The sequence below is a fragment of the Hippopotamus amphibius genome, chromosome 5 (assembly GCF_030028045.1).
Source record: "Hippopotamus amphibius kiboko isolate mHipAmp2 chromosome 5, mHipAmp2.hap2, whole genome shotgun sequence".
Classification (NCBI taxonomy): Eukaryota; Metazoa; Chordata; class Mammalia; order Artiodactyla; family Hippopotamidae; genus Hippopotamus; species Hippopotamus amphibius.
In genome coordinates, this window is record NC_080190.1 from 135,025,648 (window position 1) to 135,039,941 (window position 14,294).

Genomic DNA, 14,294 nt, shown 5'->3' on the forward strand with positions numbered 1-14,294 from the left:
GCAGATCCTACGGTGCTTCTTGAGAATGTTTTTGGCTCTGCTCACAGATACGCTCCTAAACCCATGTCAGCAGAGGCGGGTTGATTTAACAGATGGGCAAGATTACAACCAGACTCATTAATTTTTCAAATTATAAAATTCCAACTTACCCACATATCCAAATTATAAACATATTAATCTTCTTTGAATAAATAATATAGAATATTAACTCATTCAACAAAATTTATTGAGCATCTGTTACATGTTCTTGGTGTTGTTTCAGGTACCCTGTCATTAGGGAGTTCCCTGTAATTAGGGAGCCTAGATGCTTCCAAATATCACACAGGCCATAATTATACTAAAAACATATTTGTTGTTTACCTACATTTCAGATTTAACTGAGTATCCTGAATTTTATCTGATCACTGAGGCTGCAGTCATGTGACAGCTTGGTGGGCTGGATGGTCAAAGATGGCCTGACTTATGGAAGTTGGGTCTGACTGTCAGCTGGGCTGTGCTTCCCAGGTGGTACCTCAGCTGGCCCAGGCTTCTTTACATGTCATTCTTAGGGCAGCAAAGGGTCAAGGTGGCAGTTGTATGGCTTCTTTTGGCCCACGATCTGAAGTCGCAAGTGGTCACTTCTGCCAGAGTCTGTTGGTCAACGAAAGACACAGGGCCAGCCTATATTCAGAAGGTGGGGAAAGAGATTGCACCTCTTGATGAAAGGAGTGGCAAATTCACATTGGAAAAGTGAATATATACAGGGAAAGGAAGGATTTATAGCCATTAAATAATTGATAACAAGTAGAAAACACAACAGAGAAGTCCCTGCCATCAGGGACCAAACACTAATCTAAGACGAGACAGGCAATAAAGATAAACATTTATTGTTGATGCAAAGGAGAAAAAGAAAGCAGAATAAGGGGGTTAGGGAGTGTTATCAGGAGTGTTAAGGGAGGTCTTATTTTATATAAGGTAGGCAGGAAGACTTCCCTAAGAAGAGGGCATTTCAGCAGAGCCCAGAAGAAAGTGGGAAATATTCAGAGGAAGAAAGTAACAGAAGAAGTAACAAGTGCATAAGCTTCAGAACGCAAGCATTGTTGAGGAACTGAAGGTGGCTGGAACAGTGAAATTTCAATAGAGAGTAACAGGAGATGAGGTCACAGAAGTTATGGAAGGTCAGGTTCTAACTCCATCTAGGGCCTAACAGGCAAGTTTAAAGGCTTTGCCTGTTAGCCTGAGTGACCTTGGAAGCTACATGCAGAGTTCCAAAAGAGGAGTAGCCTCATTTAGACTAGATTTTTTTTAACAGGCTTACCCTGGCTTCTGTGTAAGGAATACACTGAAGAATGGCAAGGGTTGAAATGCTTGGGAAGCTATTGCAATACTCCAGGCGAGGGATGATAGTGGCTTGAACTGAGTGAGAACAGTAGAGCTGGTGAGTTGTCATTGGATAGTAGGTCTATTTTGAAAATAAAGCCAACAAGATTTGCTGATAGATTGCATTTAGGGTATAAAATCAAGAGAGGAGTCAGGAATTTGTGGCTGTCAAAATTTTTACACTCAGCAACTAGAAGAATGGGTTTTCTGTTTACTGGGTTGGGCCATCCTTTCAAGAGGAAGGCGAGAAGGGCAAACGGAGAAGAAGGCAACATGATGACAGAAGCAGGAGGAGAAGAGGCAATAAGAAAAGGAGCCATGAGCTGAAGAATGGAGGAAGCTTCTAAAGCTGGAAATGGCAAGGTTGTGGATTTCCCCTTAGAGCCTCCAGAAGGAGCCAGCCCTGTCAACACCTAGATTTTAGCCCTGTAAGACTCCTTTCAGACTTATGACATCCAGAACTATAAGAAAATAAATTTATGTTAAGTCACTAAATTTGTGGTAATTTGTTATAGCAGCAATAGGAAACTAATACCCGATTAGACCTTTAAATGTAAGTGCTGAGTAGCTGTTGGTTATGAGTCTGAACTTGAGGAGAGAGACATGGAATGTGAATTGGAACTCATCACAATATAGGTTTTTTGAAAACCATAAAGCTGGATGAGAGCACCAACACAGTGAGGATAGAGAAAAGATAAACCCTTTTGGCTAGTTTTGACCACCCCAACATCTAAAGATCAGGAGGATGAGAAAACCAGCCAAGGAAAGTGAGAAGGCATGTCCAGTGCTGCATGAGGAATGCAGAGAGTCTAAGGTCCCAGAAGCTAAGGGAAGAAAGTGTTTGCAGGAGTAAACAAGTGACAAATTTAGCTCCATCAAATACTCACAATTTAATGCTCACTTGGTGATCTCAATCTTGAATTTTTTGCTAACTTCTACAAAAATTCTATGAGGAATAATTGATATTTGAGAGTAGGATAGAAAAAGGAGGCACTACTAATAATCATACCAAGACAAAGGATGTAAATTGGGACCTCCCAGGGCAAACAGGGACGTATGGTCACCCAATTTGGTTTCCGTCTCAGTAACTGTTCAATAAATACAGTTTACTCCCTAAAGAAATACCTTTACTGAAATATGACTTAATATTTTGCTTTTGGCTTTAATTGAGGATTAATATTTAGGAAGTAGTGTTAGGAAAGGTGTTTCTGCCTGTTTTATAAAACTGTTATTGGAAACTCTGTTCGTTATTTTGTTCAGTGTTTCTCATAGAAACAACCATGTGGTAATTCCTCTTAGAATTGAATGCTGGAAAAACTATTGCCTTTTTCAAGGAGCTGGTGGTATCCTTTCTTTTCCTAGATAATGGGAGCTTCATAGTACATCATTCTTCCCTCTTACCTTGGCAGCACGATCTAGAACTACGTTATATCTTCAGGCTGCTATTGGGGTCAAAATATGTCAAATTTTCCCCGCTGTGACTTTCTTTCTCCTCAGATATTTCTTGAGCACCCACTATGTGCTGAGCTTGGTTATTTAAGCTAGAGGTATGGCAGAGATCCTCACAGATTTGATCACTGACTTCATGGCATTTTCTTGGTTCTCAAGAGTTTGCATACTTTTAAAATATAGAATTAGTATCTTGTAGGAAACCTTGAATTCTTTCAAGAGCAAGGTAGGTATAAAAAACAAATTGAGTAAGATGCAACAGTGCAGCATATTAGATGGGATGTGGTGTGTTAGGAATGAAAGGCAAGGGGAGAGGCGGGGCATGAGGCCTTGAGTACAACCAGAGCCTTGAAGCTCATATTTGGGTATAATTGTTTTTAATGAGGTTTCAGACCCACTATTGTGATTTTGAGAGAAAAGAAGGCATGTTTAAGAAAATAAAATTACTTCTAAAGCTGTGTTTAGCATCTTTACTAACATTAGTAAAGAGTGCTTGATCAGATAAAGCATTTAGGGATATTGTCATACTCCAGAAATGCTGTAAGTGCTTGTCTACTGGCTATACAGAAAGGAGAATTAACGATTAATATTTTTAATATGATTTGCCCTAGGATCGAGTGAATATTTCAGTTCCAGATTATAAAGTAGCCTATTTTTGCAGGGCAAGAAAATAAGTAATATATTTTTACAGGAAATAACCTGTCTACTCATAAGAAGAGGAACTCCTTGTCAGTTATAACCTTGGATAGGGATTTAAAGAAGCTGCTGTAGGCCTCCCGGCCGAGGGAAGGGGATTGATTAGAAGTCAACCAGAAAGCACTGTCTTGACTGGCAAGACCCCACCATCAAAAACAAGAAACATGTCTTTATGTTTTTTAAGCATGCAATAGTGTCAAAGAAGAAAGGTTAAAAAGAAAAGGATCCTCTTTTAGACAATTTAGTTCTTACACTTTGATGGCAGCGTGATGGGTACAAGAGGAGACAGACAGGCAGATACCCTGTGAGGAAGGAGGTTGAGAGGGATAGAAAATGAAAAGGGCAGAGACAGCTGCTTTCACAAAGCCAGCCGTGTTGGAGATTTCTCTTCTGCAACAACTTATTGAAATGAATATGAAACTAGTAACACAGAACACTTGGGCAACGCATTATGCTAAAGGAATCAAAATTTAATTGTGGAGACTTTGAGTCCCACTGGTTCTAACTGTTGATTATGTTGCTTCAACATGCAGACATCAAATTAAAAGCTGAGATAGATGACAAGCTGCCATGTAAACCTTTTTATAAGTTTGTCTACCAAATACCCTGGATATTGGGTTGTTTCTATTCCTAAAAGAAATGTGAGTAGAGTCATAGTTCCTGTATAATATAAATAAAATTCTTATTTCTTTTAGCCTATGTTTATGCCATATTTTCAGCCTTCTGACTCACAGTCGTCACCATAGTGACGTTTATAGAGGGATCGTGCATTTTCCATAAGTTTAAGGGCTATCCATGGACCTGAACCAGCCCAAGAGGAGAATTCACTGAGATCTAGAGCGCTTCAAACAACATTGTGAAAATTGGATTGCCTGAAAACACAGGTTTGTCTCACAAGAGAAAGCTTCTGTGCACACACACAGAATGATAGGGCTGGAAAGGGACCTCCGGAAGCCATTTATTCTGTCCCGTCTTCAGGCAGCATGGTGGGTAAACCACAATAGGTGTCTGCAATTTTAGTACTCATGTAACTCACCCAAGGCTGCCCATTCCCCTGAGCCACAGCCAGTTTAGCTGTCAAATAAAAATAACGTATGGCACTCCACCTTGTCATCATCCCTTTCCTGACTCTCCCCTGGGTCCCCAAGGCTGTTCAAAACTGAATGCTGGAGACTGCCAGAAATAAAAGTCTGAACCTCAGGGTAGACATGACCAGAAAGTAAAACCTATGCTTGGTTTTGCACAGCAGGGAGAAACCTCTTTACCTATCATCCCATCATGAGAGGTATTTGAGCTAAAGTTCTGCGAAGCGACCCCCTTCTAGTTACACGCTTTGAAATGGGAATTCCAGGATCACTGGCAGTGCTGGAGAAGGTGATTTTAGAAACTCAGCACAGGGTCGCATAGGATGATTTCCTTTTGAGAACTTGTTCTGAGCCCACCACCTGACCAAACAGCATCACCACCATCATCTGTAAAATATTAACATTTACCAGAGCAGGAAAGTGGTACGGAGGCTGATTGCCCTGTGTCGGGGGAGGTGCGGGGCGGGGGTGGAGGTGGGGGGCTGAGGGGGGATCCCCTTCTTCGAAAATTGAACTGAGGAGGCTACATGATTAATCCAAATACTTAGGAGTCTCTTTTTCTTGTCATTTGATTTTGGGGATTGCAATTTTAGTTCAAAATCAAAGACAGGTTACCTAGGTTATGAGAAAATAAAAGCTTTAAAACAGAAAAGAAGCCAAATTTGGGAGGAGAGATGTTGACCTTGGGTCTATGTTTCCGAAGAAGAATTATCTGGATTTTTATAAAGGCAAAGAACACACACATCATCCTTGTGTTTATATTAGGAAGTAAGCATTTGAAAACATGCAATATGTATTTTAAACACTGTTCTACTTTTTAATCTTGTGTTGCACCCAAAGAATGCTAATGGTTACCAAATTGTTCTTTGGCAGAGTAAGCTGACCCTTGAAAAAAAGGAGAAAGGAAAAGAAGTGATAGGATGTAATTCTAGCACAGGGCAAAGTTATGAATCCTCAACCCTGAGCAGATATATATTAACAATCCAGCGATCCCAACCTAGGAGATTGGCCAGGAGCATTTCTCTGCATTGCATTATGTCTGTAACATGGCAATGAAGGACAGTTCCCATGGCTCCTAATAAAGAGATGCTTCTCTTTATTAAGAGAGCAGAGTGAGGGGTTTACAGATGATATCTGAGCTTGTCACTGAGCTTCTCAGCCTCTTCATCTATATGTTTGCCTCAATCGGTGCAGGTTATCTCAGCGATAAAGCATTCAATCTCTAGAAGTAGGTTCCTCCTTATATCCTGTAACCAGGAGGATGGATCTTTTGTTTTCTAAGCTGAAGTGGGTTGAATAAAACCAGCATGGCTCTGCTCCGCTGTCACTCGCTATAATCAGCTTTTCAAATCTACAGAGTGTGTCCCCAACGACTGATGGCACAGTGAGGAACACGTGTGTGACAACACGTTCCTGAGAAGCAGCAGTTCTAACAGCCCAGTGACCCAGCTTATTCATTCCTGTTTCTTTGTGCAGAGACATTTTGTTTTCCCAGCTCTTTGGCCATGTGCTAATGATTAGACAATGACTCCATAAATGAGAAAAAGCAGTGTCATGGACGGTGGGTGGTTTGTTTTCTTAGTTCTTTATTGAAAACATATGGAGATGTTTATATATAAATAGACAACAATAGACCGCTGCCATCATGTTAGCAGCAGCTAATAAAATTCTACATGAATAGAAATCAAACATGTTTCTACCTAGGCCAGAATTCTGGTTTACTGAGATCTGCATATCCTGTCTCATTCGGGTTGAAAAGATGTTTTGTTATTTTACTTTTTGTTCCTAGTTGGAAGGAAATGGAGGATCAAGGGTTTTGTTCTTGTTTTTGTTTTTGTTTCATTCTTTTCATTGCTTCATCACATTAATCTGTTAGCAGGGACAATAAATTCTGTCCAAGCAGACCTTGTATTGTGATCACGCAAAAACATTTTAAATTCTATACATTTGTTTCACCACAGCCTTTGTATTTTTGAATTAAAAGTGGGGACTTGTGGCCCAACAGTTGGAAATAAGCAGCAGCAGCCAGCGCAGTGGAGGGGTCGAGGGCACAGGCGTGGGGAGGCAGACCTCTGGATCTGAACTCTGGCTGCTCCACTTACCAGCTAGGTAACCTGGGGAAAGCTAGTTAACCCGACTAAACCTCAGTTGCTTCAACTGTGAAATGAGAGCTATAATAGCACGTACAGAATGATTGGGAGCATTACATGCGATAAGCTGTAAAGCATTTCACACAGAGTCTGGCATGTAGGAAGCACTGCAAAAACGCTACCTATTATCATTGTAAGCTGCTCACAGAATGGTTTACATGGAGACCATCCTTGAAAATCTGGGAGGTACTGATGTTTCGTGGTAGGACCAGTAACAGCAACTATTGACTAAGTGCTCATTACACGCCAGGCCCTACAATGCACTCTTTTTTTACAGCTCCATGAATTGGGTACCAGTATTATCCCCATTTCATGGTGGAAGAAACTGAGGGGTTACACAGACTGCCCAGAGTCACAGAGCCCGTGACTGGTTAATCTGAGGGTCAAACCCAGTCTGAATAATCCCAGAGCCCATACTTGTTATCCCTCTGCCCAACAGGCTGGCACGTAGACAGCATCCAGCACCTTTGAAACCTCCTTCATTTACATTATTCTCAGCGTTCCCATCAACATCCTGGCATTGCACGGTAGCATTCACAGACTGTGGGGTTCCCTGTCCCTGGGACATCTGTTCATTTGCGGTTGATGAGGGTCAAGAAGCCCTTAATGCATATTTTGTTAGGAGCCCTGACAAATTCAACTCACACAACCACTTTCACTTTGGTCTACAAAGGCCTTTTCTTTGAAGATCCTCAAAGCTGCATATGCCCAGGCTCATTGTTCAAGCCTGGAAAAGAGCCTTTGTCCCAGCCTACAGATGGAGAAGCCAGGGGCCAAGGCAACATGCCTTGGGGACAGAGGCTGTCACTCCCCTTGGCAGCCCAGAATATCAGTTGCTGAGTCAAGAATGGAGTCGAGTGGGTCCAGGGTTGTCCACCTCACCAGGCTGATAGCCAAACTACTGCTTAGCTCTACGTTTAAATAAATGGTATATAGTTAGGAGCAAATTGCCTCATTTTCTTGTTGGAAGGATGGGATCTGCCAGAAATATGGGAACCCTCGCATACATTACCCAATTTGTTTTTATTTTCAGATATATTGTCTTATTTCTTTTCTTATTTTTACAGGGGAGAGAGAGCATTTGGGATGGAGGAGCATCAGGGCACATAAGGGTTAGGACTGCCAAATTCAGGTCAACTTGCTGACCTAGCACCAATGTGCTAGTTGAACAAGCCCTGAATGTAAGACATTAATGCAAATATTTTGCATGTTATTAACTCTAATGATGCTACCATCATGCAGTAGCCACAGCTGAAAGCGGAGGTGGTACTTTTTATCATAAAGTACCGTGGGTCTTTCTCTGAAAATCACCATGAAGACAGAAATTCTTTAGAAGTGGAAGTGGAAATATGAACAGACTTCTGCTTCGTGAACCTTCTCATTTTCATCGATAACAACAAAATGGTGTCCCAGGACCATGAAGTTCAGTCCTGTAAATGTTGGCAACATCCTCCTTTAGAACCCACCACTGTTTTTCCCCTTATAACAACAGTGCCCTTCCACAGCAATTGTTAGGAATTCATTGTAAAAACTTATCTGTTTTACAGACAGAAAAATATTTATGCAACCCTGAAATTGTTGTGTTGTAAGTGAAAAATCATTCTAATTCACAACAAGCATGACCTACTACCCCCTCCCATGCTAGCGATGGCAGTGTGGGGTTTTGAAAAGCATAGGATTTCAGACTCAGCTCTCTCATTTGCCAACGGTGTGACTTTGAGCAAAGCACTTGACCTCTCTGATCCTCAGTTCCTTTTCTATAAAACAGCATCAACCATAAAACTGCTCTACTTTGTGGGTTATGGAAGAAGATCAAAGGAGACTGCAAATATGAAAGCTCTCTGAAAGCACCGTGCAAATGTTGTTGTTAATTTTTACTAGGTGAATAATGAGGATGACAGCTCTGGAATAACTCAGCCAAGCTAGTGATTGGTCAGTCTTGAAGACGTGAATGGGACCCGGGAAGGAGATGGCCAGGCCAGTTTGAAGGACCTTAAACTTGCAAGCCTCGGGACTATGTGGCAATTTAGCTGTGCAATCTATTGAGAGACTCTTATATTCTAAGCTTTTGCTGCGACAATATTGGCTACATGAAATCACTGTGTGCTTTCTTACCAGACTTTATTTGGAAAAAGTTTACACACTAGCAGCCTGGCAGACTTGCCAGGGTTTAGATGCTACAGTTGTACCCCAGAGAGAACAGCATTTCATGTGTTCTATTACCTCCCTCCCTGGAGATTCAACAGATGGAAGAACAATGGGATCAGGAACCCAAGACAAACCTGTCAGTTTGAAGCCTTTAAGTCTTCACAGAATTCACAATTAAGATAGACAGGGCATACCTTTTTTAGTCTGAGCATGGCTAGTACTATCTGGAGGTCTCCACCATATTAAAGGAATTGAATCTGGTACAAGGTAAGCTCTTAAGAAAATTGGCTGAAAGAATATTATTGTTGGTAGTAATAACTGAGTAATTTTAATATGGAGCTTTTTATTTATTTTCATTGAATTAAAAAAGAAGTCTTTCCAAGTCAATTGAAACTTAGCAAATCCCAGGATGAGTAATTTTCATCTCAGAGCTGTTAGGTAATATACAGACCAGACCTAAGTTGGGAAGAGCAACATGTGTTTTGGCAACAACTGGTGAGGAGAGAAAGAATTTGATTATTGTTTTTTTGATAACTTCCAAAGGGAAAGCAGAGAAGTGACAGATATGAACCAAACACTTCTGTCTTTTGTTTAGGCAAATATTTCCAACTACAGCCTCGTGATGGAGTCTGACCTGGGGACCTTCTTACCCTCTGGGCTGCAGTTCACTGGCAGTGACAAGGCCAGGGCCATCGTGGAGGAAGTCATGCGGCTGCTGCAGCCCATCAATGTCACACAGGTCTTTAGGGCTGGAGAAGGGACAGACATTAACTTCTGGATCCAAGCTGGAGTGCCTGGTAAGAGCAAAAGTTGAAACTGAGGTTCTTTACATACTGCTACCGATTTAAAATAAAATTTCTAACATGCCACAATAGATACTGGTAGGTCAATTAATATATGGAAATCCTTAGCTTTTGTCTGTAAGATATAATCTGATGATTTCCAATTTGGGGATAATAATACTCCTTTGTATTTATTTACCCATCTGTTTTCTCTTTCTAAAGTATATGTTCCTCACTCCAAGGGAGTCTGATTTAATGACTCTGGGATTGGGCCTAGAAATTGTTTTAGTTTTTTTTTTTTTAAACAGGTATCTGGTGATTGTAGCACAAATGATCTTCTGACCAAAATTTATGAACTAGAGTAGGAGGCAATTATTACTACTAATATCCTTCTAGTTCTAGTCCTGTTCTACAGAAGTTCTCTGACCCAAATAATTCCCTACCCCAGACCATGGTATCTGAAATTTTACCATTAGAGATTTATTCTTTGAGCTTGGGTACTCTTGCTAATCATTTTTTCCTAATGCAAAGACTGCTTTAAGAGGTTGAACATAAACTAATTTACCCTGATCAGTGATTCATCAGGTTGATATTTTTAAGACAAGTCCTAGGCGGGGATGAAATTATGTAATAGGAATAGGCCTAGGGTGGTTACAGGACTAGAAAAGGGAACGGTCCTAAAGAAGACAAATTTATAGTACTTAACAAATTTGCCCTAAACTGGCCATGGGAAAGGGTTATTAATGATATTAGACCTCTATGACCTGGAGTTGTTCCCTCAACACCATTATATCCATAATCAAAACTCTGTTAAAGAATCTATTAGCATATTATTCTGTACTTGTATTATGCAAACAGGAAGTCCAGCGTTTGAATAGTTTTTAAATTACAGTTTCCAGAACCATTTCTATGGCTACAAAACATTTCACAGGTTTAAAAAAAAAGTCTCTCTAGATCCACCCCGCTGCAGCTTTTTTTTTTTCAGCCTGCAAAATAGACTTTGCCAATAGCATGCTGTATGGATTTAAGCTTTTTAAAAAGCTCATTCTTTAGATATTATAGATTAAAGCATATTTTAGATGTTAAGATTGCTGTTGATCTTTCATAAATAAAAATAGAAGGAGCTCTTCCTTATTCTAAGACAAGGACCTAAATTCTCTCCAATGGTTTGTGTATATTTTAACCATATTTGAAATATCTTAAAACAACATTTCCATTTTCAGTGCTGTGGGTCATCTAGACAGAACTGAGACTCTCTACATATATGTGTTTTTAATCATGATCAAGGTCTAGGGGAAGAGATTTTGCCCTTTAAGATGTATAGAATGATTTTGTTTGAATTTTAGATTTTTCCTGACCCTTAAATTTCTCAATAAGAATCTTCTTAAAATATCAGAAAAGCTAAGTAAGTTTGCTGGATGGTAGACGTGAGGAAAAGACTGACAGATTGTGGGTGAATTAGAGTGAAAACTGGGGGTGGTTAAAAGAATGGTGAGGAGCTGAAACTAAAGACAGAAGTAGAACAAAAAAAATGTGTGCTGCCTCCTCCCAGGTAGTTCTTGCTTTTGTTGCACGGGATGATTGAGAACTGGCTCTAGCTGTATTCCTTCCATGTAGATATTCCGTAAGAATGGTTCTATTTGGAATTGGCAAGTTGATTTGATTGTCTTCACAAAGGTAAGGAGGGCTTTCCCTCTTGCCATGGTGCAGTGGGGAATTTGAGGCCTATTGTGGTTGCTTAAGAATTAACGTGAGTTATAATTTACTGAGCTAGGTTAGGCTTTTTGCAGACATTGTCTTTTTGATCTGTACAACTACCCTAAGAGGTAGGTACAATTATTCCTATTCTGAAGATGAAGAAACAGACGAAGAGGCACTAAATGACTTGCCCAAGTCTATCCAGCTCTTAAGTGTATAAGCCACCCTGAGAACAGGCCACTTCTGTTTCACGGCTGGTGGCCCTTTTCCCACAATATACAGCAACACAGGGGCGTCTGGAATGCTGAGATGGTCTTCCAAATCTATGGCAGTGTCTGAAATGTTTATGTTACTCAGCTCTTGCTTATGCAAAGGATTTCAGTTCATTCCTGCTCCAGAATAATTTACCCCTGGGGAAAGGAGTTTGTTATTGTAAATAACTACTTATTTCTTCTCACATTCTTTGTTCCACTCCCCTCTCTATCTCTGTAGATCAGGAAGGTTTATATAAACTTGGTAGTTCATTTAGACTGCAACTGATGTTTCCTGGAATTCTTTTTTATTTCATTTAGAGTATTGTAAGATGGAACCAGATTATTGCTGTTTCCCCTATTATTATTGAGCTATCTTTTGATATTTCAAGTTCGAGCTCTTCCTGGAAGAAATGATGGAACTGATTATAACTCTTGTCACCCATCGAAAATTTCAGGAACTTTAGAAAAAGATGAAGAACCATAGTTAATCTGAAAAAAAAATTAAAATATACTAGTTGTGTATTCTGAATTCTTGAAAATATGGTAAGTTACAGTGAGTTAAATCCAAAGATAGGATTCAAAATGCTAATTGAGTTATGATTTAAATAACTGCTCACCTAACTTTTGAAAAATTAATGAGAAATATTTCCAAACTCCGTTCTTCCTTTCTTCTTTCTTCTTTCCTTTCTTCTGTTGAACTAATAAATATTTATTGAGCCCCTACCATGTCCTTGGCCTATCAAATTTCTGTAGTCTGATAACTGAGCCCCAATTTTTTTAATGTTTCAGGTATACTCTATCAAAATACTAATCAAGATCACAGATATAATTAAAATTCAATATGATTTTCATTAATTATAGAAGCCAAATAGATACATTTATGAAAGGATCATCTTTGGAGAGGAGACGGGCTATCCTTCCGCCATCTAGGTGGTGTCCATGGTGGACAGGATAACTATCAACATAAGTATAAGGCTTTGAGGGGACAAGTTAAAATTATAACATCTTAGATGTATTTGCCACATCAACTCTCTGTTCCAGATATCTTTATACCCCGGCCTTCTCCCATTTCCACCCCCTTCCATACTCCTTCCTATTTTCTCCTCCAGATCCTACACGCTCTTTAAGCCTCACTCTATATCTGTCGGTGTCTGCGAATCCTTTTGTAACAGACCCTGGTGCTCTATTGCTTTTCTGAACTTCTGAAACACTCCTGTAGCCCCCAGTCTGGCACTTGAATCACACACAAACATTGTTCTTTGGTTACTAGGAATTTCCATGCATCCTGCCTCCTATACTCAGTGATCAATTCTTTGAGGTCAAGGTCAACGGTTTCTACTTCTTTGCCTCCTCTGTAGCTCTTAGTTTAATTTTGGGAAAAATTTAATTTCTTATAAATCTCACGAGAGGAAAAACAAAAACATAGAAGTAATTGTTTTCTTGACAAGCTTTGGGTCCTTCAGCTTAAGAGTGTGGAGAAAATAAAGGATGCTGAGAAAAAAGACATAAAGATAGAAAAAATGACAGATGGAAAAACGACATAAATTAAGAAGGCTAGAGCAATTAGGATTATTTATCTTAAAAGAGTAAAGACTGAGAGAAGATGTTGAATAATATTTTCGAGTACATTAATGATTCTTATACATAAAGTGGTAAACAGTTGTTCCCCGACTCTTTCAAAGATAATACAAGAGCATGACTTAGAGCAATTAGGCATATTTATCTTAAAGAAATAAAGACTGAGAGATGTTGAATAATATTTTCTAGTGTATTAATGATTCTTATACATAAAATGGTAAACAGTTGCTCCCCGACTCTTTCAGAGATAATGCAAGAGCATGACTCAGAGGAGTCCAAGAGGGATTTAGGCTAGTCTCCACTGCCTCCAGATAGCAGAAAGGCTTTCAATCTTGATTTTTTGCCTGATTCTTTAATTATAAGCTCCTGATTAGAATGGCAGGAATCTATTTCATTCTGAACCTGTCAGTAATAGGGTATAATTCATGGTTCTCAGATGTCCTTAATGCATCCTTCTTGAACGCCTTTCTTTAGAAACTCTTCAATACAGTATATTGATATATGAGTGTAAAAAATTAGATACTCTCTTAATGTGACCTGAGGGAGTGAGCCCACCTTGATTCCATATCTACCAAATACGAATTTCTTCCTCTGCTTCAGAGAGGCAACCTTTTGCTGATGATCTTGGCAAGTGGTAGACAGTGTGCTGGGAAGAATTAACAGTGTGTGTTCTGGCTTCACAGCTTTGAACTGCATGTGCCGTCTTAGGCAAATGATGTGATTTTTCTCAGCCTCACGCATTTACTATTAAGCGTTCTTACTACTCATCTGCTGTATGGCACTTGGGAATCAACCGTAAAGAAGATAGGCAAGATCCACACTCTCACAGTCTATACAGTCTAGTGAGTGAGGGTTGGTTATCTTATACGCAAAATAGGTATGGTCACCACCAAGCCCACACATGCATTCCTCCTCCTTCTCTGTCCCCGCTCTCATTGACTGGCACTACCTTCCAGAAACCACACAATCACCCAGGACATAGAACCAAATACCCTCAAGTCCTGTTTACTCCAATTTCCTCCTATTTTTAAAGCCCATTCCTTTCTCTCTACCCCACAAACCTTGTCTCAGTAGCACTCGCTGATTTTCCTGTAG

General features: G+C 39.8%; 1 protein-coding gene across 4 annotated transcripts in view; it reads left to right on the forward strand.

Moving 5' to 3' along the window:
- CPQ (carboxypeptidase Q) overlaps positions 1-14,294 on the forward strand; it is a 514,519-nt gene that overhangs the window by 428,289 nt on the left and 71,936 nt on the right. For all 4 annotated transcript variants that reach the window (XM_057734219.1, XM_057734216.1, XM_057734218.1 and 1 more), the window contains exon 7: positions 9,483-9,684. In XM_057734219.1, coding sequence (XP_057590202.1) covers positions 9,483-9,684 — 202 coding nt within the window. The remainder of the gene's footprint in view (positions 1-9,482; positions 9,685-14,294) is intronic.